This window comes from Bos indicus x Bos taurus, chromosome 8 (assembly GCF_003369695.1).
Source record: "Bos indicus x Bos taurus breed Angus x Brahman F1 hybrid chromosome 8, Bos_hybrid_MaternalHap_v2.0, whole genome shotgun sequence".
Lineage (NCBI taxonomy): Eukaryota > Metazoa > Chordata > Mammalia > Artiodactyla > Bovidae > Bos > Bos indicus x Bos taurus.
The window spans coordinates 112,177,425-112,202,533 of NC_040083.1; the positions used below are offsets into that span (position 1 = coordinate 112,177,425).

The 25,109-nt window shown below is 58.7% G+C and overlaps 1 protein-coding gene across 3 annotated transcripts in view; it reads left to right on the forward strand.

The window, feature by feature from the left end:
- The window catches only part of PXDN (peroxidasin), a 65,321-nt gene extending 45,101 nt beyond the window's left edge, over positions 1 to 20,220 (forward strand). For all 3 annotated transcript variants that reach the window (XM_027550714.1, XM_027550715.1, XM_027550716.1), the window contains 10 exons: positions 442 to 598; positions 6,713 to 6,821; positions 7,393 to 7,550; positions 9,003 to 10,506; positions 13,060 to 13,194; positions 13,452 to 13,660; positions 15,480 to 15,600; positions 15,736 to 15,868; positions 17,543 to 17,653; positions 18,341 to 20,220. In XM_027550714.1, the coding sequence (XP_027406515.1) occupies positions 442 to 598; positions 6,713 to 6,821; positions 7,393 to 7,550; positions 9,003 to 10,506; positions 13,060 to 13,194; positions 13,452 to 13,660; positions 15,480 to 15,600; positions 15,736 to 15,868; positions 17,543 to 17,653; positions 18,341 to 18,460 (2,757 nt within the window). In that variant the 3' untranslated portion in view covers positions 18,461 to 20,220. The remainder of the gene's footprint in view (positions 1 to 441; positions 599 to 6,712; positions 6,822 to 7,392; positions 7,551 to 9,002; positions 10,507 to 13,059; positions 13,195 to 13,451; positions 13,661 to 15,479; positions 15,601 to 15,735; positions 15,869 to 17,542; positions 17,654 to 18,340) is intronic.
- Positions 20,221 to 25,109: the final 4,889 nt, after the last annotated feature.

A 25,109-nucleotide genomic window follows, 5' to 3' on the forward strand; every position in this document is an offset into this window, starting at 1 on the left:
AGTGGTTCCCTGAGAGGGAGGTGGGGTCCTCGGGGCCTTGATGCCTCCGCCTGCCTTGCTTCCTCCTCGTCCTGGGGGGTCACCTGCCTTCCTTGGCGACACACACCTGCCCTGGCTGCTCCCACACGCTGGCTGCCCCGCTGTGCACCGCCAGCCCAACACACGTCCCACGAAGGTCACCTTTTGTGCCCTGGGATCCTGCAAAGTCCCACACAGCGAGGTTTGTGTCTTAAGCTTTCTGGGTATTTTGCCAGCAGGTAGGAGGGGCTCCTGCCCTTGAATCTGCAGTGGGCAGGATCGTCCCAGTGTCTGGCGGGTCTGAGAACAGCCATCAGGAGCGCTCCGTTCGCGAGGCCCTGGCACGTGGTGCCCCTCCCCCAGGAGAGACCCTTCGGGTCCTTAGTCTGATTCCCACCATCCTCTCCGCTTATTTTGCTCCAGGATGGGGTTCAGGTGACAGAAAGTGGGAAATTTCACATCAGCCCCGAGGGGTTCCTGACCATCCGCGACGTTGGGACCGCAGATGCTGGCCGCTACGAGTGTGTGGCCCGGAACACGATCGGGCAGGCATCGGTCAGCATGGTGCTCAGCGTGAACGGTGAGGCTACGGAGTGGATGCCCCGCGAGCTTGGAGGCAGTTAGAGAGCAGGGCACGTCCACTTTGCAGAAAGGTTGGCGCAGCCCAGAGGCACAGCCGCCCCCCTCCACTGCCCCAGGCTCTGAGAGCGCCGTGGCGGCCCGCTTGGAGGGCCTCCTCGCTCTGGGTTTTGCAGTTGGTTTAGTGGTTGCCCAAACCCTCTCGAGTTCTGCAACATGTAATTTGCAGCCACCATTTGGCAGAAGCACAGACGCAGCTCCTGCTGTGGAGTCCGGGCCCCTTCGTTCTGCGTTCTGTCCATTCTGAGCGTGTGTGGCCTCCTGTGGCCCTAGGGTGTGCTCAGCCCTCATCTGAAACCCACACGAGGGCAGGGGCCGTCCCCTTCCCTGAGTCTGGTCCTGCCCCAGGGCCTGGCGGGCCCGCTCTATGCCGACGGGCAGTGCTTCCCATCCCAGAGCTGCAAACTTCGGACGTGCTCCTTGGTTCCAAGCAAACAGGGTAAAATGCAAGCCTGTAGCTTTTTGTAAGTCTTACAGCTCCACCCAGACCTGCACTTGGTAAGTTGCATTTGTTTTTTCCCAAGCAATAGTCTTAGGAAAGTAATTCAAAAACATACGTACCTTAAAAAAAAAAGGGTAAAGGAAATTCACTAAAATGTGGTTATTTTGGAGATCGTGGGTGTAACTAATTCATGTTAAAGCAACATTATTTTTCAAGTATAAAAAACGTGGAAGAAACACCGTTGTTTATATGGATGCCCCGGTGGCTCCTTGAGCCCGTGGGCACCTGCAGACCGCGGTAGAGGCACATCTGCATGTCTCTTTTTTTTTCTTTTTTTTTTTTTTTAATGTTAAATGACCTTATTTTCCCATTATATTAGACTGGAGTGATTATAAATTAAATCAGTGAATTTCCTGATTTAAAAACAAATTCAACTTAAGTCATTGGTAATAACGAAATGTTAGGTGACAAAATTATGTAAGATTGTCCTGTCCGTTTATCTGACTTGTGGCATTAGGTGCATAAAACCTATAAAAATATTAGGCTCTAAAAGTTACCTAATGCAGGGGCTTCTGGTTCAGGATGGCAGAGTAGAAGGATGTGGGCTCATCTCCTGTGAGGACACCGAAATCACAGCTAGTGGTTGAATAGCCATTGACAGGAGAACACTGGAACCCACCAGAAAAAGATGCCCCGTGTCCAAAGACTAAGAAGCCACAGCGAAGTGGTGGGAGGCGGGCAAGCACAGGAAAGTCAGATCTCATGCCCCCAGGGTAGGCAGCCCGTGACAGGAGAACAATGATACCAGAGACGCTCTCCCGCTCTGGGGAAGACCCTGAGCCTCACGTCAGGCTTCCCAGCCTGGGGGTCTGACAAAGGGACTGGGCGTCCCCCGGGAGCCTGACCCTGAAGGCCAGCGGGGTTTGCTTACAGGACTCCCACAGGCCTGGGGGAAGCAGCGTCTTGCCCTGGAGGGCACACGCAGAATCTCGTATGTGCCAGGATCTGGGCAAAAGGAGCAGTGACCCCACAGGAGACGGAGCCAGGCCTGCCGGCCTGTGTGGGGCCTCTCCTGAGGAGGCGCCGGCCAGCAGTGGCCCCTCACAGGGACGGGGGTCCTGCCGGCCTGTGTGGGGGCCTCTCCTGTGGAGGCACCGGCCAGCAGTGGCCCCTCACAGGGACGGGGGTCCTGCCGGCCTGTGTGGGGGCCTCTCCTGAGGAGGCGCCGGCCAGCAGTGGCCCCTCACAGGGACGGGGGTCCTGCCGGCCTGTGTGGGGGCCTCTCCTGAGGAGGCGCCGGCCAGCAGTGGCCCCTCACAGGGACGGGGGTCCTGCCGGCCTGTGTGGGGGCCTCTCCTGAGGAGGCGCCGGCCAGCAGTGGCTCCTCACAGGGACGGGGGTCCTGCCGGCCTGTGTGGGGGCCTCTCCTGAGGAGGCGCCGGCCAGCAGTGGCCCCTCACAGGGCCGGGGGTCCTGCCGGCCTGTGTGGGGGCCTCTCCTGAGGAGGCGCCGGCCAGCAGTGGCTCCTCACAGGGACGGGGGTCCTGGCAGCAAGTCCTGGAAGGGGCCCCTCGGCCTAAGTCCCCGTGGAGGTGACCACTGACCCTACCACAGAGCCTGTAGACCCCAGGCCGCGTGACTCACAAGGTGGGATCAATGGGTGACTGGATTAAACTTTTACTGAGCAAGACCCAGTTTTTCCCACCACCCAGTCCCTCCCATCAGGAAGCTTATACATGCCTTGTGGCCTCATCCACCAGAGGGCAGACAGAAGACGCAAGAAGGACCACAGTCCCGCAGCAGCTGGGCCCAAAACCACATCACAGAGGCTTAACCATGAGGAAGAGTTTTCGTCCCAGATGAAGGGATAAGATAAAACCCCAGAAAAGCAACCAGATGAATTGGAGATAGGCAACCTTCCAGAAAAAAATTGAGAATACTGATAGTGAAGATGATCCAGGATCTCAGACACAAAATGGAAAAGATGCAGGAAATGTTTCCCAAAGGCCTAGAGGAGTTAAAGAACAAACAAACCGAGATGACAGCGCGCTGGAGGCAGTCAGCAGCACTTAGCTGAGGCAGAAGAACAGAGGAGTGGCCTGGAGGACAGAGTGGTGGGAATCACCGCCACAGAGCAGACTGCAGAAAAAAGAGTGAGAGGGAATGAAGGTAGCCTGAGACCTCCGGGACATCAACGCACCAACACGTGCATTACGGGGATCCCAGAAGGAGAAGAGAGAGAGAAAGGACCCAAGGAAGATTTGAAGAAATAGCTGAAAAGTTCCCTAACGTGGGAAAGGAGATAGTCAACCAGGTCCGGGAAGCACGGAGTCCCGGGCGGGATAAACCCAAGGAGGAGCACACCGAGACACATAGCAGTCACACTGACAAAACCCAAAGACAAAGATAAGCTGTGAAAAGAGCCAAGGGAAAAGCGACAGGTGACATACAGGGGCGCTCCCGTCTGCTCAGCGGAAACTACAGGCCAGAGGGCAGGCGTGGTACATTTAAAGTGATGAAGGGGAAGAGCCAGCAACCAAGAACACTACCCAGAAAGACTCAGATTTGATGGAGAAATCAAAAGCTTTCCAGACAAGTGAAAGTTAAGAGAGTACATCTGTACCAAACCAGCTGGACAACAGATGCTAAAGGGATTTCTGTAGGCAGGAAACACAAGAGAAGGAAAAAGACCCACACAAAATAAACCCAAAACAATTAAGAATATGGTAATGTCATGTAATTATCATACGTACCCAAATTGCCTTAACCGTAAGTGGATTAAAGGCACCAGACAGGCTGGGTGGCTGAGCACGTGTGCACAGATGCACCTCCGCGTCGCGCTGCTTAGCCCTAAACTGTGCAGGTTCTATATTGTTAGGGTGATCGTGTTTCCTTTAGGGCTTGCAAGTGTAATTATGTTTTGTGTTTTGTCTGGCTGTTGATTGTGAACACTGATAAACAGCTGTTACTATTATATTTTTGCTGGTTACAATAATTATATCACAACTGTTCAACAGAAAATAATCGAATTTTATATCATTGAAACTACCATTTAATAGAAAACTTCTGAAAGTGAAAGTCGCTCAGTCATGTCCAACTCTTTGCGACCCCATGGACTGTACAGTCCACGGAATTCTCCAGGCCAGAATCCTGGATTGGGTAGCCTTTCCCTTCTCCAGGGGATCTTCCCAACCCAGGGATCAAACCCAGGTCTCCCGCATTGCAGGTGGATTCTTTACCAGCTGAGTCACAAGGGAAGCCCAAGAATAATCACTTTTTAAAATCCAGATGCATAACAGAATTATCTTGGATTGTTTGAAAACCACAAAGGCCCAGGCGTCACTGTCCTTCTCCAGGGCGCGCTGTGACTGATGAGCAGCTGGCCTGGCCTTGCTCTCTCCAGTTTGTTTCCTTTTTCCTGTTTCACACTCAGTGCTCCCATTTCACTCAGTTTACATTTCTTCAATTTTTCCATCTTTTTTTTTTTTGCTGTCATTCTCTCTCAAGCCTTTATGAAGCATACCAGAAAAGCTTTTGTGTGTATATATATTATGTCAATATAGTATTTGTTTTAGAAAATTCATGAGTTTTTGCCTAGCTGAAAAAATTATGACATTTTGATTCAACTCGTTTGACTTAGTATGACTAGAATGTAGATTTCTAATTTATATTCACTCAAAACTTTGATTCAACTCCATGTACTTTGGCATCTAGTATTACTGCTAAAAGTGATTAGTGATTTAAAAATATTTGAATGAGACTTGAAACTTCCATCCCAATTCTGAGAATATGAAAAAATACTGTGTTGAGAACGCTGTGTTTCAGGCATCTGCTCAATGTTAAGTGGCAGCCTGGATGGGCGGGGAGTTCGGAGGAGGATGGATGCATACGTGTGACTGAAGCCCTTTTGTCCACCTGAAACTACCACGCGTTGTTAATCAGCTGCAAGACAAAGTCCAGTCAGGCTGCATTTAAGATCAGTGCCTGGAGGAGGGGGTGCGCCCGGAGGAAGGGGTATGCCCGGAGCAGGGGCTGCGCCCGGAGGAGGGGCTGCACTCGGAGCAGGGGGTGCGCCCGGAGGAAGGGGTGTACCCGGAGGAGGGTGTGCGCCCGGAGCAGGGGCTGTGCCCAGAGGATGGGGTGTGCCCGGAGGAAGGGGTATGCCCGGAGCAGGGGCTGCGCCCGGAGGAGGGGCTGCACTCGGAGCAGGGGGTACGTCCGGAGGAGGGGCTGCACTCAGAGCAGGGGCTGCGCCCAGAGGAAGGGGTGTACCCGGAGGAGGGGCTGCGCCCGGAGCAGGGGGTGCGCCCGGAGAACGGGGTGCGCACGGAGGAAGGGGTGCGCCTGGAGCAAGGGGTGCGCCCGGAGGATGGGGTGCGCCTGGAGGAAGGGGTATGCCCGGAGCAGGGGCTGCGCCCGGAGGAGGGGCTGCACTCAGAGCAGGGGGTGCGCCCGGAGGAGGGGGTGCGCCCGGAGCAGGGGCTGTGCCCAGAGGATGGGGTGTGCCCGGAGGAAGGGGTATGCCCGGAGCAGGGGCTGCGCCCGGAGGAGGGGCTGCACTCGGAGCAGGGGGTACGTCCGGAGGAGGGGCTGCACTCGGAGCAGGGGCTGCGCCCAGAGGAAGGGGTGTACCCGGAGGAGGGGCTGCGCCCGGAGCAGGGGGTGCGCCCGGAGGAAGGGGTGTACCCGGAGGAGGGGCTGCGCCCGGAGCAGGGGGTGCGCCCGGAGGAAGGTGTGCGCCCGGAGGAGGGGCTTCGCCCAGAACCGCCGCATGAAGGCAGCATCTCACCAAGGGCATTTTCCACCACGTCGAGTTTTCTAGAAGGTTTGCGTATTTTGAAGGAAAAAAGTTACTGTTTAGTTTGTTAAAGTGCACGTTCTTGGTGACCTGTCCTGAGGCGTTTTTAAAGATAAAAGCTTGGTTGGAACAAAGCTGTTTTGTTTAGCAAACTCTAAATGCTGGTAAGTTGAAAAGGAATGAAGAGAGGACAGTGGAAAGGAAGCCATAACTTCAGAGGTGGCAGGTTCAGCAGCGTGTGCGCGTGTGCGTGTGTGTGTATGCGTGTGTGTGTATGCGTGTTTGTGTGTGTGTGTGCGTGTGCGCGTGTTTGTGTGCGTGTGCGTGTGTGTGTGTGAGCACAGTGCGCAGGCACCCAGGCTGGCTGTGGGATGTCTGATCCTCTGTGAGGATTAGGACGGGGGGCAGCAGAGCCTTGGGAGGCGAGTGGGCTGAGGTCCAGCAGCAGGAGGACTGTCTGTCCCTCGGCAGGAGGCGTCACAGCACCCACTGGAGGTTAAAGCCCAGCAGGGCAGGGCGGCCACTCAGCGGACCTGAGTCGGCCTCCCCGTCAGCTGATACTTTGCTAGAAGAACTTCGGAGTTTTCAGTTACAGCTTCTTTGACCCTTTGTGGTGAATCCTGTGATTTTAAAGTGTCTGCATCTTTCATGCAGTTTGAAAACTGCTTCTAGTAGAATTTGTGATAAAGACACTGAAGGTTTGGAGGGAAAAATAGAAACAGCACTGGAGCGGAGTCTGCGCCGTGGTGTCTGGTCTTTGTTCTGTGACCCGTGTCTGTGTGTGTGCTGGTAACCCACGACCTCCTGCCTCCTAGTTCCCGATGTCAGTCGGAACGGGGACCCGTTTGTGGCCACGTCCATCGTCGAAGCCATCGCAACAGTGGACAGAGCCATCAACTCCACGCGGACACACTTGTTTGACAGGTATGTGCAGAAGCAGTCGCAGCTGTGACCTGCTCGCGGACTGGGTTTACAGAGGGCGTGCGCTTCTCCCACACCAAGCTCTCATCTGATTCCTGGCATAAAGCAGTGTTCTAATCTGCAAATCGTGAACAGCGTTGTGTTAGCTTTTCTGGGGGCTAACAGAAAGGTGTGTCCTTTCCAAGCAGAAGCTGACCTGTGATTCACAAATAGAACATTTCAGAAAACTTTTGACTCATTTCTTGGGCTTGTTACTCAGTGAGTTGGCAAAAACAAAGTATTTCTTAAGCCATTCATGCGTTTGCTCATCTTGGCAACCCCCAAGTGTTTTTACTGCGTTTGAATTAAAATAGACTATCTGTGTTTTCTTTCTATTGACGTAATGAATCACTTATTTTTAGCGTCTTTTGACTTTGTTCCTTTGCTTTGTTGCCTTCCATGGGATGAGTGAGGTACGGTGCTTCCTGTCCATGGAAATGTAGCCGTAGAAACAGTTAACTGCGGTGATTCTTGAGTGACTTTTGTTCTCGGTCATCTGTTCCACTCTTGCCTCCTCGCCCCACGCGCCCGCCAGCCGCCCTCGCTCCCCGAACGACCTGCTGGCCCTGTTCCGGTACCCGCGGGACCCCTACACAGTGGAGCAGGCCCGGGCCGGGGAGATTTTTGAGCGGACGCTGCAGCTGATCCAGGAGCACGTGCGGCACGGCCTGATGGTGGACCTCAACGGAACCAGTCAGTACCCGCAGCGCCACCCTCACAGCCCCTTCCCGGGGCGGGCCCCTTCCCAGGGCGGGCCCAGCCCGCCTGGCGCCGTGTCTGTGGCGAGCATCGTCACTGCGGTTAGCCTGAGCGGGGACAGTGGGTGGTTCTCACAGACCTGGTAGGAGAGCGGGTGGGGACGAGAAGTGTGCTCAGCTCAGGGGCTGTGCTGGCCCGGCCCTGGGCCCTGACCCTCAGGTCCTCTGGGCAGAGGGGAGCTCTGGGAGGCCCTGGGTGCAGGTCAGGGGTGCTAGGAGGGTGCTGGTGGGGCCCCAGCAGGTGCTGTGTGGACGCCACCCTCCCCCTGCCCTTGGCATGGGTCCCCCCCACCATGAAGCTCTGTAGGACCCAAGGGGGTGAGTGCTCAGGCAGCGTGTGGGAGGCAACGCTTCCCAGGCTGGCTCTTGGGCTCAGGACTGGGCTTCCTTGGGGCGGCTGTGACTGAGCAGGGGGCCACCCTTGCTTTCTCTCTGGGAGGTAGGAGCTGCCAGAGTTTCGGGTCTGAGCCTGATGCTGGATGCCAGCTGGCGCTGGGAGCCCAGCGTCCTGTCTGATACTGGATGCCAGCTGGCACTGGGAGCCCGGCGTCCTGTCCCTTCAAAGCTCCTCTGGCACAGCCCACCTCCCGAGTGTCCAATCGCCTCTCCCCGGGCCAGGACAGACACCCGTGGGTCTTCCCACCTCCCCGAGTGTCCGATCGCCTCTCCCCCGGCCAGAACAGACTCGCCCCTGGGTCTTCCCACCTCCCCGAGTGTCCGATCGCCTCTCCCCCGGCCAGGACGGACTCGCCCGTGGGTCTTCCCACCTCCCCGAGTGTCCGATCGCCTCTCCCCCGGCCAGGACGGACTCGCCCGTGGGTCTTCCCACCTCCCCGAGTGTCCGATCGCCTCTCCCCTGGCCAGAACAGACTCGCCCCTGGGTCTTCCCACCTCCCCGAGTGTCCAATCGCCTCTCCCCGGGCCAGGACAGACTCACCCGTGGGTCTTCCCACCTCCCCGAGTGTCCGATCGCCTCTCCCCCGGCCAGGACAGACTCACCCCTGGGTCTTCCCACCTCCCGAGTGTCCGATCGCCTCTCCCCCGGCCAGGACAGACTCGCCCGTGGGTCTTCACTGCCCTGTGTGTGGGTTTTTAGGACCCTGTCCTCTGCAGAGGGGCTCTGGCTCCCGTTCCCTGTAAGTCCGGGTCTAGTCGACCCTGCTGGGCTCTGAGATGCTCTGGATGTGTCCAGCCAGAGTGTGGACGAGCGTGGAGCCCTGGGCGTCTGGCCCGGGAGGGCCTGCGGCGGGAGCAGGCGCTGGTGCGTCAGGTCCGCTCCTGCTGGAAGCTGCCCACCTCCCTGCCTTTCCCCTCCCGGGTCCCTGCACACGTCGGGTCCAGCAGGCCAGCCGTGGGTCGCTGAGCCATGTCTCCCGCCCCCGGCCAGGTTACCACTACAACGACCTCGTGTCCCCGCAGTACCTGAGCCTGATCGCCAACCTGTCGGGCTGCACGGCCCACCGGCGCGTGAACAACTGCTCGGACATGTGCTTCCACCGGAAGTACCGCACGCACGACGGCACCTGCAATAACCTGCAGCACCCCATGTGGGGCGCCTCGCTCACCGCCTTCGAGCGCCTGCTCAAGGCCGTGTACGAGAACGGCTTCAACACGCCACGCGGCATCGACCCGGGCCGGCGCTACCACGGGCACCCGCTGCCCATGCCCCGCCTGGTGTCCACGGCCCTCATCGGCTCAGAGGCCATCACCCCGGACGAGCAGTTCACGCACATGCTCATGCAGTGGGGCCAGTTCCTGGACCACGACCTGGACTCCACGGTGGTGGCCCTGAGCCAGGCCCGCTTCTCCGACGGGCAGCACTGCAGCTCGGCCTGCAGCAACGACCCACCCTGCTTCTCGGTGGCCCTGCCGCCCGACGACCCGCGGGCACGAAGCGGGGCACGATGCATGTTCTTCGTGCGCTCCAGCCCCGTGTGCGGCAGCGGCATGACGTCGCTGCTCATGAACTCCGTGTACCCCCGCGAGCAGATCAACCAGCTCACGTCCTACATCGACGCCTCCAATGTGTATGGCAGCTCTGAGCACGAGGCCCGCGCAGTCCGCGACCTGGCCAGCCAGCGCGGGCTGCTGCGCCAGGGCATTGTGCAGCGCTCTGGCAAGCCTCTGCTGCCCTTCGCTGCCGGGCCGCCCACCGAGTGCATGCGGGACGAGAACGAGAGCCCCATCCCCTGCTTCCTGGCCGGCGACCACCGTGCCAACGAGCAGCTGGGCCTCACCAGCATGCACACACTCTGGTTCCGCGAGCACAACCGCGTGGCCACTGAGCTGCTGGCGCTGAACCCGCACTGGGACGGCGACACGGTCTACCACGAAGCCCGCAAGCTGGTGGGCGCCCAGATGCAGCACATCACCTTCCAGCACTGGCTGCCCAAGGTGCTGGGCGAGGCGGGCATGAAGATGCTGGGCGAGTACCGCGGCTACGACCCGGGCGTCAACGCCGGCATCGTCAACGCCTTCGCCACGGCCGCCTTCCGCTTCGGTCACACGCTCGTCAACCCTGTGCTGCAGCGGCTGGACGAGGACTTCCGGCCGCTGGCCCTGGGCCACGTGCCGCTGCACAAGGCCTTCTTCTCTCCCTTCCGCATCGTCAACGAGGGCGGCATCGACCCGCTGCTCCGCGGCCTCTTCGGCGTGCCCGGCAAGATGCGCGTGCCGTCCCAGCTGCTCAACACGGAGCTCACCGAGCGGCTCTTCTCCATGGCACACTCGGTGGCGCTGGACCTGGCCGCCATCAACATCCAGCGCGGCCGCGACCACGGCGTGCCGCCCTACCACGAGTACCGCGTCTACTGCAACCTGTCGGCCGCCCACACCTTCGAGGGCCTGAAGAATGAGATCAAGAGCCCCGAGATCCGGGAGAAGCTGCAGCGGTGGGTGTGGGGGCTGCGTGGGGCGGGGGGCGAGCTCTCGGGAGCTGAGGTTCTGCCCGTGCGGGCCGAGCCCGGGAGGGTGGGGTGGAGCGTGGAGTTAGAGACGGGAGGCCGCTGGGTGCGCCTGCTGTGGCCCTGGAGCCGGCAGGACGGTGAGTCCTGAGCCCTGAGGTTTGTCCACGTCCCCAGGGTCCCTGCCCCGTAGGTGGCAGCTTCCACTCTTCCCGGGAGAGACGTCCCTGGGCTGGGGGGACAGAGGTGTGAGGAGACCTGCTGCATGGGGCAGGGGCCCCGGGAAGCCCTGGGCAGCCCGTCCTCCCGGGAGCAAAGCAGCAGCCAAGCTTGGGCTCATCAGGCCTGCTGAGAGGGGCTTCCCCCCATGCCAGCCTGCTCCCCGGGCCCTGTGCATCCAGACCGTGCATTGACCGAGCTCTCAAGACCCACCAGCCTCTCTCCTTGTGTCCAGTCTACTCTGGCTCCTCCAGTCCTGTGTTTCACATCGTTTATTCCAGTGTTTCTGACCTGGTCTTTAGTGGAGGTGACCACTCACGGGGAACCCTCGCAGCCGCTGGTCAGCTGGTCCCTGTCCGTGTGCAGTAGGTTCTCTCACGTTTGAAAGAGTCTTTTAGAAAGGAAAACGATGCTTTCTTGTAAAGGCTCACTCTGGGTGTGCTCCGGACTCGCCTGTTCTGTACAAGGTGGGCCGCTGGCTCCTAAGTTACAGGCTTAACCCTGAGGCTCAGCTGTGCTCCCCTGGGGCCGGGCCCGTGCCTTCTGGGGGAAGTGGCGCCTTACTCATGATTCACTGCAGGTTGTAAGTAAGTGAGCACTGTCATCCACTCAGTTCAACATGCTCGTCTTGGTTTAAATCACAGTGTCAGATGGCCGGGTTCGTAGACGATCACCCTCCTGTCCAAGACCTTGCGTCCCAGGGCTGCTCAGCTCGGGGGTGTGGACGGTCAGTGTCTTTCACGCTTGAATATCCCTGTTGTTCTCGTCTAGAGGGACAAGGTCACTTCCCCGGGGTTTGTCCCTTGCCCGACTTACATCACCACCGTGCGAAAGACCTGCTCTCCAGCCCAGCCCTGTTGGGAGTTGCGGGACCCGGGCCAAATGCATGACCCGCCCACACGGGGGTCCCACTTCTCCCTTCCCCTGCGTCAGGCCCCACTAAGAGTGGGAGTGAGAGGGGTGTCCCAGAGGAGAGGTGACGCGACAGCGGGTCCCAGCCTCGGCCCCTGAGCCCGCCAGGGGAGGGAGGCCTCTGGACGGAGGAGCAGGAGCGAGTGGTCCCCGCTGTGTTGGTGATGTCTGACCAGATCCATTCCCAGCAGCCTGGTGTGAATGGAGGAGTGACCTTGCCTGGGGGCTGTGATCGTCCAGGTGCCCTCTCCATCTGGGTCTGCGCCCCCAGCGTGGGGGCGTCCCGTGCAGGCCAGTTGTTCAGGTTGGGGCAGAGGGGGAGCCCCACCTGGGAACGGGGTGTCTCCTCTGGGAAAAGCCCCCTCAGGCAGAGAACCAAACTCTCCTGGCTCTTCCTGATGATTGCCACCTGAACCGAAGTTCAGCGTGAACTTGCGGGCGCTGAGGGCGGCCTCACGCTGACCCCGCTCCCGAGATGAGCAGCTCTGCAGACGGCCCTGCCCGCCCTTGCCCAAGGTCAGCATCCCAGGTCCGAGAGGGTGGAAGAGGCGTCTCGATTACAGGATGCGTAGGACTTGGAAGAGTTTGACGAAAGGGCTTGTCCTTGGACGTCTAAGCCTTGCTGACTTAGTCTTTTGTCCCGTGTCCGTTAGTGAGTGGGTTCCTCACAGGAGACCCGTGTCCAGTGTTGGGGAGACGCCTGCGTCTTCGGAGCGTGTGCCTCCAGTGGTTCGGAGCTTCGTCTTCGTGTGCTTCTGCGACGGGGGCTGTGGAAGGTTCACACTAAGACTTCAGGTTGTCTTTGAGCAGTCAGGAAGATTTGGTTTTAATTTCCTTCCTTGTGTTTTCTGGGCTTCTCTAAACTTTGTATAATAAACATCTCTGTGTGTGTATTTTACCATGTGTGTATAAACAGGAAGCAGGAATGTTTCTTGAAAATACGGCTGAGAGATGCTTTAAAGAAGGAGCTGGATTGTCATGGTTAAGTGAAGGTCTGAGTCACGTCAGACGGTGATGGAGGGCAGCACGAGGCTTTTTCCGTTCCTGCCGTGCTCTGCACCATGTCAGGATGGCCGAGCCGTCCAGGGTGCGGGTTCAGGTCGCAGCCTTCCCTGGAGGCGTGGGCTCGAATCCCACTTTCGACAACGCTCGTCTTGGGCTTCCCTGGTGGCTCAGATGGTAACGAATCTCTCTGTTATGAGGGAGTCAGTCCCAGGTTCGATCCCTGGGTCGGGAAGATCCTCTGGAGGAGGAAATGGCAACCCACTCCAGTATCCTTGCCTGGAGAATCCCAGGGACAGAGGAGCCTGGTGGGCCGCAGTCCACGGGGTCGCAGAAGGTCGGGCGTGACGTGCGCCTGGCGCTCCCCGGGCCCCGGCGCTGAGTCTGAGGTTCCGCTCCTTCTCGCAGGCTGTACGGCTCCCCGCTCAACATCGACCTGTTCCCGGCCCTCATGGTGGAGGACCTGGTGCCCGGCAGCCGCCTGGGACCCACCTTGATGTGTCTGCTCAGCACGCAGTTCAGGCGCCTTCGGGACGGGGACAGGTAAGCCCCAGGAGCTCAGCGGGCACCCCGGGCAGGGGTGTTCCCAGAGAGTGGCCGGTGCTGGTTCGGCAGTGACTGCTGCTGGTCTTAGCGCGGACTTCTCCTCTCCTCGGGTTGCTCAGAGCTCTGTCACCTAAGCACGGGACTCTCAGGTCTGTGTCGTGAGCAGAGCTGAGCGTGAGGACGGTCTTAACCAGCTCCTGGGGCTGCGGCCTCGCCAGGCTCTCTCTGACCCCACTCTCGCTCCGGGGACGCAGGCTGTGGTACGAGAACCCGGGGGTCTTCACTCCCGCCCAGCTCACCCAGATCAAGCAGAGCTCGCTGGCCCGCATCGTGTGCGACAACGCCGACAACATCACACGTGTGCAGAGGGACGTGTTCCGTGTGGCCGAGTTCCCGCACGGCTACAGCAGCTGCGACGAGATCCCCCGCGTGGACCTCCGAGTGTGGCAGGACTGCTGTGAAGGTGCGCGTGGCTTCCCATCCTCCGCTGACAGCTGGGTGGAGCGTGGGCTGGGGTCAGCACAGCAGGGGAACAGGCGGAGACGGGGGCCTGGGGGGCGGTCAGCCTTGAGCGTCCCCGCTGGGCAGTGCTGTGGAACCTGGACGTGGTGAGTGACTGTGACGAGTCTGTAAAGCCAAGAGAAGGAGTTAGTATGAGAGCTGAGACACTCAGTGAAAGAAACAGAGGGCACAGCGTTGACGCAGGAAGCCTAGTGTTCCTTGAAAGCCTCCCACGCGCCTTCATCTGACAGCCGCCTGCTTGTACCTGTGGTTCCCTGGTGGCTCAGTGGTGATCTGCCTGCAATGCAGCAGAGTCCGGTTGGATCCCTGGGTTGGGAAGATCCCCTGGAGAAGGGATAGGCTACCCACTCCAGTATTCTTGCCTGGAGAGTCCCACGGACAGAGGAGCCTGGTCTGGTGCCTGCCGCCCACGGGGTTGCAAAAGAGGTGGACACAGCTTAGCAACTAAGCAACTAAGAAGTCCAGCCTAGGTCGTTCCCATTAGTAATTGGTCTTAATTCGCTGTTCTTTTCATTAGTAAGTATTGAAATCTGGGTTGATATGTGTGGGTGTTATGTGAGTGTTTGTAGCCTCTCTCTGCACGTGTATGATGTACGTGTAACGTATAATATGCTAAATATGTATGTGTATGACAAATGTGATTTACAATGTTGTAGAATTCACTTAAAATTTAAAGTTTTGCTCTGTGTATTCCCAAGTTTGCAAAGCATTTAATTCTTATTTTTATAGCTCTTGGGAACTTGGGATCTTGTTTTTCTTTCTTAAAAAAAATACTTTGACTGGTTTATTAAGGTTGCAACAGTTTTCCACATATATGGCAAAGAATTTCATTTTTTGTGTTCACAGAAAGCAGTTCTATTTGAAAATCATAGGGAAAAGCCAGTTCTTTTTAGATACAGAAACTCCATTTTCTGATAGCTTTACCAGACTCCCTGTAGTTGTCGAGGAAGGGACGAATTCAGGTTTGCTGTTTTTTGCCCCAAACCCAAGTCCTCCGAGAGCCTGAGCCCTGATCCAGACTTGTCCTCTGTCCATCCCCAAGCCCCTTCAGCTGGACGGCAGAGGTGTAGGTGCTTGGCGTAGCTCTGACCTCCTTTCTTCTGGATTCCTCTCCTCTTAGCTGTCTAAGGCACAGCCCTGATATGACACAACTTAGAAGAGTTGCTTTATGAGCTTTATCTGTTTTTCTTTTAGTCCAAGAGTCGTACCTAAAAAGCGGCAGGAAAAAGAGAGCTCAGTTTGACAGGACCAGATGTCAATTGCTGTTAACGTTTCACTTCCCTGAGTATGAAAGGGCCGCTTGACACAGCCTTGAGCTGCGTCTCAGTCATGTTTTTGTTTGATCCAAGTATGGAAGTAGCACGTGTGGGAAACCCAAGGAGCTCCATCTGGGAACATCTTTTTCTTTGGATCAGAGTGATGAATTTCAGCTTCTCTGTGGGCTGATGAGTCATAGAGAGGAATCCATTCCCGTGTGCCGTTTTGAAAGAATCGTAGAAATTACTGAAATAAAGTCTCCTGGGTCGGGCAGGATGGCGGGTGTGTGCCCCACTCGGGGGCTGGGCTGTGCCGGGGGGAGCGTGGGGGGGCCACAGGCTCCAGGCCCCTCGCCCGGGGTAGCAGAGAGCTGAGTGCAGGGCGCCTCCGCCCCCTGTGATGTGAGCACCTCTCGTGTCCTTCGGGAGGGAAGGTTCTCGCCCAGACGTCCTTGACGTCCTTCGTGAGAGTCACCAACCCTGACGTGTACACTTTGCCCACAGACTGCAGAACCCGCGGCCAGTTCAATGCCTTCTCCTACCACTTCCGAGGCAGGCGGTCTCTTGAGTTCAGCTACCAGGAGGATGAGCCAGCCAGGGAGACGGGGCCCGGGAAGGTGCCAAGGTATGACCGAGCCCCTGGCTGGCCCTCGAGCGTGCGGGGTGCCCCACGCGTCTGCCCGTCCACGCACCTCGTGCTGCAGCCTGGGAGCCCATGCCAGCGGCTCCATCCCTGAGTGCCCCTTGCCTCTCTGAGCAGAGCCGGGAAGCCCCGGGTACCTCCCAGTAACACCACAGACCCCTCCTTGGAGCAGCCGCAGGGGGCAGGGACCACCGACTTCCGGGAGTTTGTCCTGGAGATGCAGAAGACCATCACGGACCTCAGGAAGCAGGTGGGCGGCTCCCCATCCCCACCCCACCCCGGGCCCCGGCCCCCTAGCCTCCCTTCCAGCCTGCGTGTCCCTCTGCGGCTGTGAGGAGAGTGTGTTCCGGCAGCCCTTCGTCCTCGGCCCTGGAGCCTCAGCAAGGCCACATCTCTCTCTCTGCTTTCAGCCCGGCTCCGGCCAGGCCTCACGGAGTCGCTCTTGGGCTTATGGGACTGGGGGTCCTCGGCATGAGAAGGGGCAGAGGGTCCCCTAGAATGCTGGCCAGAGCGGCCACGGAGCCCGCACACCACGAGTGGCTCAAGGTCAGGGCCACGCAGAATTCAAGCCTTGAGTCCTGCCCAGAGCGGCCCCTCCAGGGATGGCAGTTAGGCCTCTGCTCCCAGAGCCACAAGGTTTGACGGAGGTCAGATCCCCTTGGATGGCGGGGTAGGGGGCGCTACACATCCCCAGGCGGGTCCTGGGCCCGTCCCCGAGGCCTGCAGAGGGCAGCGCCCCACCCCACCCGGGCACACGCGGGGGTCTCTGTGTGCATTCACGTAGCGGGATGAGGGCGTGAGGTGTCAGACTGAGAAGTCTGCAGATCTCAGGTCGTGCTGAGGCGGGTTTGGGATGCTGGAGGCCCCTCCCGCCTCTGGGAGCCTCGGTCCTCAGCGCGGGGGACGCGGCGTCTTCTGTTCAGCCCCTAGTAGAGGCATGCTGGCCACTCTGCAGCCGCTGTGTGTCTGCCCTGCGGCGTCTCCTCTGCCCGGGGGGCCCTTTGTGCTAGCTGAGTGGGCCACAGGCGGGAGGGAGGGGTCATGGAGGGCCCAGCCCGGCTCAGCACCCTGCAGGGTCAGGGCCTGGGCGGGAAGCCCCCCTACCCTGCGCCTGGAGCCGGAGACGCAAACCCTCACAGGCCCTGAGCCGATGGCACGGGGCATCCCGAGGGCCCAGCCATGGGGGCTGCACCCACCGTGGGGTTAGTACCTGTGTCCAGGTGGCCGGACCCCCGACCCCCAAGAAGGGGTGGAGGGCAGGGTGGGGGTCAGACCACTCTGCTCAGACGGGTCAGGCTGCCTGAGGAAGGAAGGAGGCAGGCGGGGCAGCGAGAGCCCCCCCAGCGCCTGTCCCAGGCCTCAGTCTCAATGGTCGCCCCGCCCCCCCGCCCAGGCTCCTGTCCTGGATCTCAGTCTCAGTGGGGTGGGGGTTCTCCCCTCTCAGGTGCCCCCGAGGGAGCCGGGCCAGGGCTCTTGGACTGTCACGACCAGGGCCCAAGGGCCCCCAGCCTCCGTCAGCCTCAGCACTGCCCCCAACAGGGCTGTGTGCCTTCGGGCTCCAGGGCAGTCCCAGCCCAGCACTGCTTGGAGAAGCCGTTGAGAACGTTTTTGTTGCCCAATCCGGCATCCGCCTCCTCTTTGCTCCTGTCCGAGGGTCCTCTCCTCCTCTTCACGCACCACTGGGCCGCATTTCTGGCCCAGGCACTTCTGGCCTCAGACACGGGGGTGGTGGGGCGTCAGGCAGTTGTCATGCAGGTTGGGACGCGCTTGAAGCTCCAGGAAGGGGCTTTGGGGTCTCTCTTAGCCCCGTCGTCTCTCTCGGGTTTGGGGTCTCTCTCATCCGTCCTGAGACGCTATCTCGAGTGGCAGAGCGGGAGCGGGCGCTGAACGGTGTGCAAGCACCCGCACGTCTGCTTTGCTGCAGATAAAGAAACTCGAGTCTCGGCTCGGCACAGACTGCGTGGACGCAGACGGCAGCTCGCACGCGGACGGGGCTGAGTGGACGCGGGATCCCTGCACCATTTGTGAATGCCGCGTGAGTGTGCGCTCGGGCAGGCCCCGGGGGTCTGAGCTGTCAGCTGCAGGGTCCCCTCTCTCTTCCCTCGGGAGCTGGGGCTCTCCCCCGCCCAGAACCATACGTAAAGGTTGACAGGCTCTCCCCCAGAACCATACGTAAAGGTTCACGGGCTCTCCCCCACCCAGAACCCTACGTGAAGGTTGACAGGCTCTCCCCCCAGAACCGTATGGGGACCCTGCCACGCCTGGTCAGCACAGGAGTGTCCACACAGGCGAGGAGGGGCAGCTCCCTGTCTCTGAGCGAATGGACGGAGCAGGCAGCAGGGGCCTCGGGGGTGGGCCTGGCAGCGGCCCAGCCCAGGAGGGACTTTGCAGTGGAGTTGGGAGCCAGCTGGGGATGGGTTTGTCCCCTGGGCGGGCAGAGCAGCGGTCTGGTGTCCCTGCTGTTGTCTGGTTTGGACACAGCCCTGCTGCCCAGCTCCTCTGTAGCCAGTCTGGTCAGCATGCAGGGATGTGATCCCCGGGGCCCCCAGGGCAAGGCTGACAGCCGGGGCCAGCAGGGAGCCTCTGGAAGGAGCCGGGTGTCTGCTGTAGAGGGGAGTCAGCTGCCCTTTTAACCCCAGAATCCCCCCAGGAGGCCAGCCCAGTGGGCCAGGCACACCTGGGGCGGCTCCCAGGGCTGACGGCTCCATGCTCTCCCTTCCAGGACGGGCAGGTCACCTGCTTCGTGGAGACTTGCCAGCCGGCTGACTGCCCAGCGCCCACCAGGGTCGGCGGGGCCTGCTGTCCCGTGTGCCCAGGAGACTCCACGGGGACGCAGCCCTGAGCGTCTGCGAGCCCGGAGCTTGTCCCAGCCCTTGGGAGCGAGGCCGCGTAGGCGGCGAGGCTGGGACGCGGGGGCCGCGGCTCGGGGAACCCCGGCCTGAGCGCTCGCCAGCAGACCACGGGGCAGACGCGTGCCTGACTCCATGTTAAGGCTTCTCAGGGTTCTATTTAATTTTTTTTAATGAAAAATTGGTGCTACTATTAAATTGCACAGTTCAATCATTTAGGCTCCTAATTGATTTCACCTAGTATCACCGTTTCTTCTCAACTGAAAGTTAGTCCCGCCGGTCCCGGCTCCAGAAGCGTGCAGAGCGGAGCAGGCGGAGGAGGGACGCAGGATTTGAAAGAGAATCCGTCCCTGGCAAACAGCAGTCGGCATGGACGTGTGGCGGCAGCACGGGCGGCCAGCGCAAGCCCCCTGCGCCCGCGCCCTCCCTCGGCCCCTGCAGCTCCGCGGGCCCTGCCGTGGAAGCCGCAGCGCTCCCCTGTGACCGGCACACACGCTGCTGGGTGTGGACCAGGTGGGACGGCGCCCCGTCCCCACCAGCATCGCCCGCGGCCACGCTCGCCCTGCTCTGCCGCCTGGCTTCGCCTGCCAGAGTCCACGGACGAGCCACCACGCTCTCGATCCCTGTTCCGACGGGAGGAACGCGAGTGTCGGGGACTTTCTGACTTCAGGTTGTGAGAGTGCGTTCAAGAAAAGCAGCCGGTCCCTATACCTCATTCGTTTCCCCGCCGCGTGTGACGTTGGATGAAACTTCACCCACGTTTTAGCTTTAGATACGGCAGAAAGAGCACGTCCACTCCGCTCGAGTTCTCGTAGGATTCAGTGAGAAACAACTTCCATACCTCACGGTCTCTGTCTTTTTACTCGACCAGAACCTCCTGTTTGGTTCCAAATGCAAAGTGGTCTGTGTTCTGAGAAACAGGTCCCTGGGTCTCCTGCTCAGTTCTCAGACCTGAGTGTCCAGCGCCAGCCGGGCCCTGTGCTGGGTGCAGACACGGTGCCCGCCCGCGCTTCCTGGGAGCCCTCTGGGGACCCGGCCACCTCGGCCATGTGGGCGAGTCCGGAGCTGGTGGTACCATGTGCAGCCTGTCACGGGCGCGGGGGAGAGGAGGCAGGTCTCCAGGAGGAGTCCAGCAGGTGCCAGGCACGTTGGAAGCCTGGTCCCAGCGCAGCCCGCCTTCTCCCCGCAGAGGAGACCCCAGTGCCTGCTGGGTCGCATTCCAGCCGGGGGGCGGGCAGCGGCTCTACACACGGTCGGCTGGACTTGTGAGCGCACATCACTGGTGATCGGATAGTACAAGCCCCAGTGTTCCCGGGCACAGGGCTTCTCTTCACACAGCAGGCAGATTGGGTAAACAATCAGGCCTTGGCACCCATCTCTGCAGACAGGAAACGGTTCGCTTTGTCTGAGGTAGATGGTTATGTAAGTTGCTCAGGTATGAGATCCCGCGGTCTGGAGCGTGTGGAGTCTGAAGGCGCCCTCGTGCGGAGGACGTGGGGACTGGGGTGGCTTTGTCCTGCCCGCGGGGCGGCCGTCTGGGGTGGGCCGTGCGCGCCGGGCAGCAGCCCCACGAGGACGCGGTGCGTGCGTGCCCACTGGACGCGGTGTGTGTGTGCCCACTGGCCCTTCCAACCAGATGTTTGCTGCCAGCAAGTGCCCTCCTGCTCACTGTAATCAGCCCATCACCAAAGAGACATTTGCACTATGTAACGATGCCTTCGGTTCCAATAAACGGGCCACGTTCCCAAACAGAGCACGGGTCTTCCTTTCATAAGCCGATTGGGAGGCGGGTCCCCGAGGGGCTGGGCCCTTCACAGAGAAACGGGAAAGGGGAAGGGCAACTCGGGGGTATTCAGAGACGGCTCGTCTCTCTTCCCCGCGGCTGGGTGCTGTCCTGGGGACCCAGCTGGCCACCTTGTTGAGAGTCTCGGGCAGGTCGGGGTGAGCTCCCAGGAGAAAGCTGCAGCCCCTGCCCCACCCCCCAACGTTTCTGGCTCTGGCTGGAAATGCTGTGGACAGCTGTGCAGCCTGTGGTGCCCTGGGCCCAGGCGGGATACAGGATGGGGTCCTGAAGGGACCTGGAAGTCATATGAGGGGTCTTTGCAGGAGCATCATGACTATCCATGGAAATACCATGAGAAAATAGATCGGGAAGATTAAGAATTGATTTTTTTAAAGTTGCCAAACCTTTCAGAGCTTGTAACGAGACCCTTTGAACTTTCACAGCTGTGCTGAGTCCGCATCACTGATGGTCTCCTGGGGGTCTCATGGGTCATGGAGGGGATTGGGGAGAAGGACTCAGCTCTTCCTTCCAGTGACAGATATCACGTGACATTTCTGTGTGAGGTGGAAGACACTTCCCCGCACTTGCGCTTGGGTGTTTCAGAATCTCCGGGAGCTGGAGCCCCGAGACCCGGGTAGGGAGGCTGCAGAAGGGCGTGTGGGCAAAGGCCGACAGAGATGGTGGCCGAGGGGGATGTGGGGGCTGGGCTGTGGGCCTGGAGCCCGGCCAGCCGGACATCCCCCTGCTTCCCCGAGACCAGCCCCATGCTGGCTGCGTGCAGCCGCCCCGCCGTGCCCACCAGCCCTGGGGGGGACTGAGGCCCCTGGCCGTGGAAGGACAGCAGTCTGAGCTGGGGTTGAGGGAAGAACCGCCTTCGGGCAGGTTCTGAGCAAGCCCAGGGGTGGGGCACCTGGGTTTCAGGGTCAACGCTGCACACCTGGAAGCTGCCTCAGCCAGAGGATGGTGCCTGAGGAGAAGGGGTCAGCTCACCGGCCCACCTGAGCTCAGGTGCTCGCCACCGGCAGTCGCCAGGAGACAGATCAGGCCCCCGCCTGGTCAGTGGTTGACACGGAGTTGAGCGCCATATGCCATTTTAACAGAAAGAAGACGGATGCTGTAAAACCGGCAAAAGTCATTTGTATCTTGCTTTAGAAAGTAAGGAGAGAAATATAAAAAAACCAACAAGGAGATTAGATTATAGGCGGAGATTGAAAAGAGGCACATGGAGGGCTTTTGAGATGATTATGAAAAGTGAAAAAGTGGAAGGGTTGGTCACTCAGTCGTGTTTGACTCTTTTCAACCCCATGGACTGTGGCCCGCCAGGCTCCTCTGTCCATGGGCGTCTCCAGGCCAGAATACTGGAGTTGGTTGCCATTCCCTTCTCCAGGAGATGTTCCCGACCCAGGCATCGAACCTGGATCTCCTTCATTGCAGGCAGATTCTTTACCATCTGAGCCACTAGGAAAGCCCTTTTTTTCACCTTTGAGATGATTATGACAACATCTATTTCCTGATCTTGGTGGTTTTCATGAGTTTCTTTATAATAATGTATTAAGCTGTCAATTGGCTTTTAGGTATTTTTTGCATATTTTATTTCATAATAAAAATCTGAAGTCATTAAATATTACAGATTTAAGCAATTTCAACAACTGGGGAGCAGGGACGTCTCTGTACTTTCAATTTTCTTGTAAGCCTAACATCTCCTTTAAAATATAAGGTCTTCATTTAAAGAAAAAGGAGAATGTATGGAAACATTCCTAGTGCCTTCTTAAAATATTTACAACTATTTCCTGTGGGGGAAAATGTGTGCTCAGGGCCGTAAATGGGGCTTCCTGGGTGTGTCAGTGGTGAAGAACCTGCCGGCCAGCGCAGGAGACACAGGTCTGATCCCTGGGTCGGGAAGGTCCCCTGGAGGAGGGCGTGGCAACCCACTCCAGTGTTGTTGCCTGGAAATTCCATGGACAGAGGAGGCTGGTGGGCTGCAGTCCACGGGGTCGCACAGAGTCGACCGTGACTGAGTGAGCACATGCTCAGTGACATAAATATTTGCGTTCCATTTGCCAAATGATTTGCCAGAAGATTCCTTCATGTGCTTAGTGAATCACATGCATTTTTAATGTATTTGGGGCAAAAAAAAGTATTTTCTGACAGAGTTTCAGGAAGGCATCTGAGGTTTTTCTGGTTTTACCCCCTCATCACCTCCCGCAGCTGTAGCCACAGGACGCCAGGACTTTTGAGACAGGAAATGAGGGAGCAGGACAGTGATCGGGGTGGGTCTCCCCAAAGTTGCCAGAGCCCTGGACTCCCTGGAATCCCTACCGTGGACGGTGGGAGCCCTGGCTTCAACAGTGGCGCGGGTCAACCTGTAATTGCAGAGGAGAGACAGTGGGCAGGAGGCGGGGGCGCGGGCCCCAGGCCCACCCTCGCGGAAGGAGCCCTGGGGGACCCAGATCTCAGCCCCCTGGGTCCCTGCGGCCCGGCCCGAGCCTGTCCTCTGTCCCGTCCCGTCTCTCCTGGTCCACGTCTGTCCTGTCCCGTGTCTGTCGTGCACCATCGGCTCCTCTCGGAACATGTTCCTCCTTTGCGGGCGCCCCTTTGGGGACCATCCTGAGTCTTGAACGTGGCTCCTGTGACAAAGGCCTTGGGCAGACACGCTCTTGCTTCTGCAGATGTGGAGTGCTAAGCCTTCCGCTGGAAATCTTGTGGATTCTCCACCTTTTATGTTTATGATAACAGATACTCTCAAACCCAAACCTTGAGCATTGACAGTGAGGTCAAATGTTTGAATTTGGAAGGTTCCAGAAACTCCAGAGGTGCCTATTTTAATGTCTGTGAAATTTGTTAAAAGTGACTCAGTCTTATTTTCTCCTTTAGCGTCTGAAGTTTTTTGTTCAGAGGCAGGAAGCCCGGCCAGGTCTCAGGGTCGTTCCCCAAATAGCTCTTCCTGGTATTCTAACTTAACAGAGTGGCCTTGGAGTTGGGGTTTGCCCCTTAGTGAGTCTGACCGTCAGCCCAGTGCTGGCCCAGTCACCGGTGCCAGGAAGCCTGTCTGGCAGAAACAGCTGCTCTGTGGGCCTGCGGTGTCACAGGGGTGGAGCGGGGGCCGGGGGGCGGGGAGGAGACTGTCCTTTGTCGCTGGCACGGGCGGTCCGAGGGTGGAAGCGTGAGCCCCAGGTGGCTTCCCAGTCCTGGAGGTTTGGAGGAGAGGGTGTGGGGTCGTCTGATTGTCACTGTAACCTCCCTTTCCACTCACCGAGCATCATCTCAGGCTTCATAGAAGAGATCCTGCTGGATATGTTTTACCGAAGCTGAATCTCAGCCATGGGCTTGGATAGAAGCCCCGAGTTTCGGAGCTGAGACACCCGCATCCCTCGCTTTCCCATCACCCTCACCCTTCCCAGCACAGAGCCTCTGTCCTGTTGCTTTGTCCTCTTTGAGCAAAACAAAACGGGGACCACGGACGGAGCCTCTGCTGGGTGACTTAGTTTGCAGCTTTTCTCACGGGAAGTTCCTGGAAAACACTGCTGTTTGTGTTCTTTAGAAATTACGGCACCAGAAATTAACTCAGAGAATAGCCAGGGTCATCATTTCTTGTAAACGTGCTTCGGTGTCAGTGGGATCAGAGGGCCGGGACGTGGTGCCACCCTGGCCTCTTGTCCATGGAGCGTCTCCGCCAGGCTGGGTCGCCCTCTGCGCCCGCGACCCCCGACACTCACAGATGTTGGGAACTGGGGACCCGAGACTCAGACCCGCTTCTTGAAATGCTGAGGCCAGAGCTCTTCATTTCAGCAGATGTGGGGACCATGAGCACGTATGCTAACCCGACTTCCTGCTACGCTTCCCCCAGATGCTGCCAGAAGCCCCGAGTTGCCTGCGTGCTCCGCACACATCGCAGTTCTGTAACTTCAGGAGGCTGGAGGTTTGAGACGTGACTTCTGGTTTGTGCTCGACTGCAGTTGTAGCTACGTTTCTATTAGCTTACCAGAACGTTGTGCCCAGGCCGTTTATGTATATAGTTTAATTCCACACCACCTGTTCCTGCTGTGCAGACAGCGGGGGTTCAGGCCGAGCGCCTGGCACGGCCCAGGCTTTGACACATGCATGAGTGTGGCTTTCACACGCGTGAGTGTGGCTCCCCTCTGGCTGAGTGTGCACAGCCACGCTCCTGGGGCCGCCGGGCTTCGAGACCTACCCCGTCCCGCCATTAGTTCTTAGAATAGCGGTCAGCGCTGACCCGTTTTCCTGCAGACGGGGGAGGGAGAGGGTGCTGAGGTATTTCAGGGGCTGCTTGAACTGAACGGCAACAGAGTTTCAATGAAGAAATGGCCCCGTTTGACCCAGAGAAACGAAACAGGAGGCCGACAGCGGACCCCAGCACTCGCCAGGGCCAGGGGGCAGGTGCTCCAGGCCCGCCCCAGCCTCCTCCCCGTGGGACTGAGTCCCGGGCCCTCATGCCCCTGCCCCGTGTTTGTGTCTGCCCTTGTTCACATCCTCATTACCTGAGCTATTCTTGTGACCCTGCACTCCTCTGCTCCCTGCCTCAGCCCCTGGCAACTGACCGCTCTGGGAAAGTACTCCGCGTGGCTGCCCTCCACTCCCTACGTGTCTTTCCTGAGCTCTTAGGTCTCGGCCAGTCACAGACTCCTTAGGGGCCCCCCTCCCTGTGTCTCCATGAATTCCTACTTGGCACAGATACACTATGGCCACTCCCCAGCCATAAGAAAGAAGGACACAGTGCCATTGGCCGCGACAGAGATGGACCCAGAGATGATCATCCTAAGAGAAATAAGTCAGACAAAAACAAACATCATAGGATATCATTTATATGTGGAGTCTAAAAAACAATACAAGTGGACTTA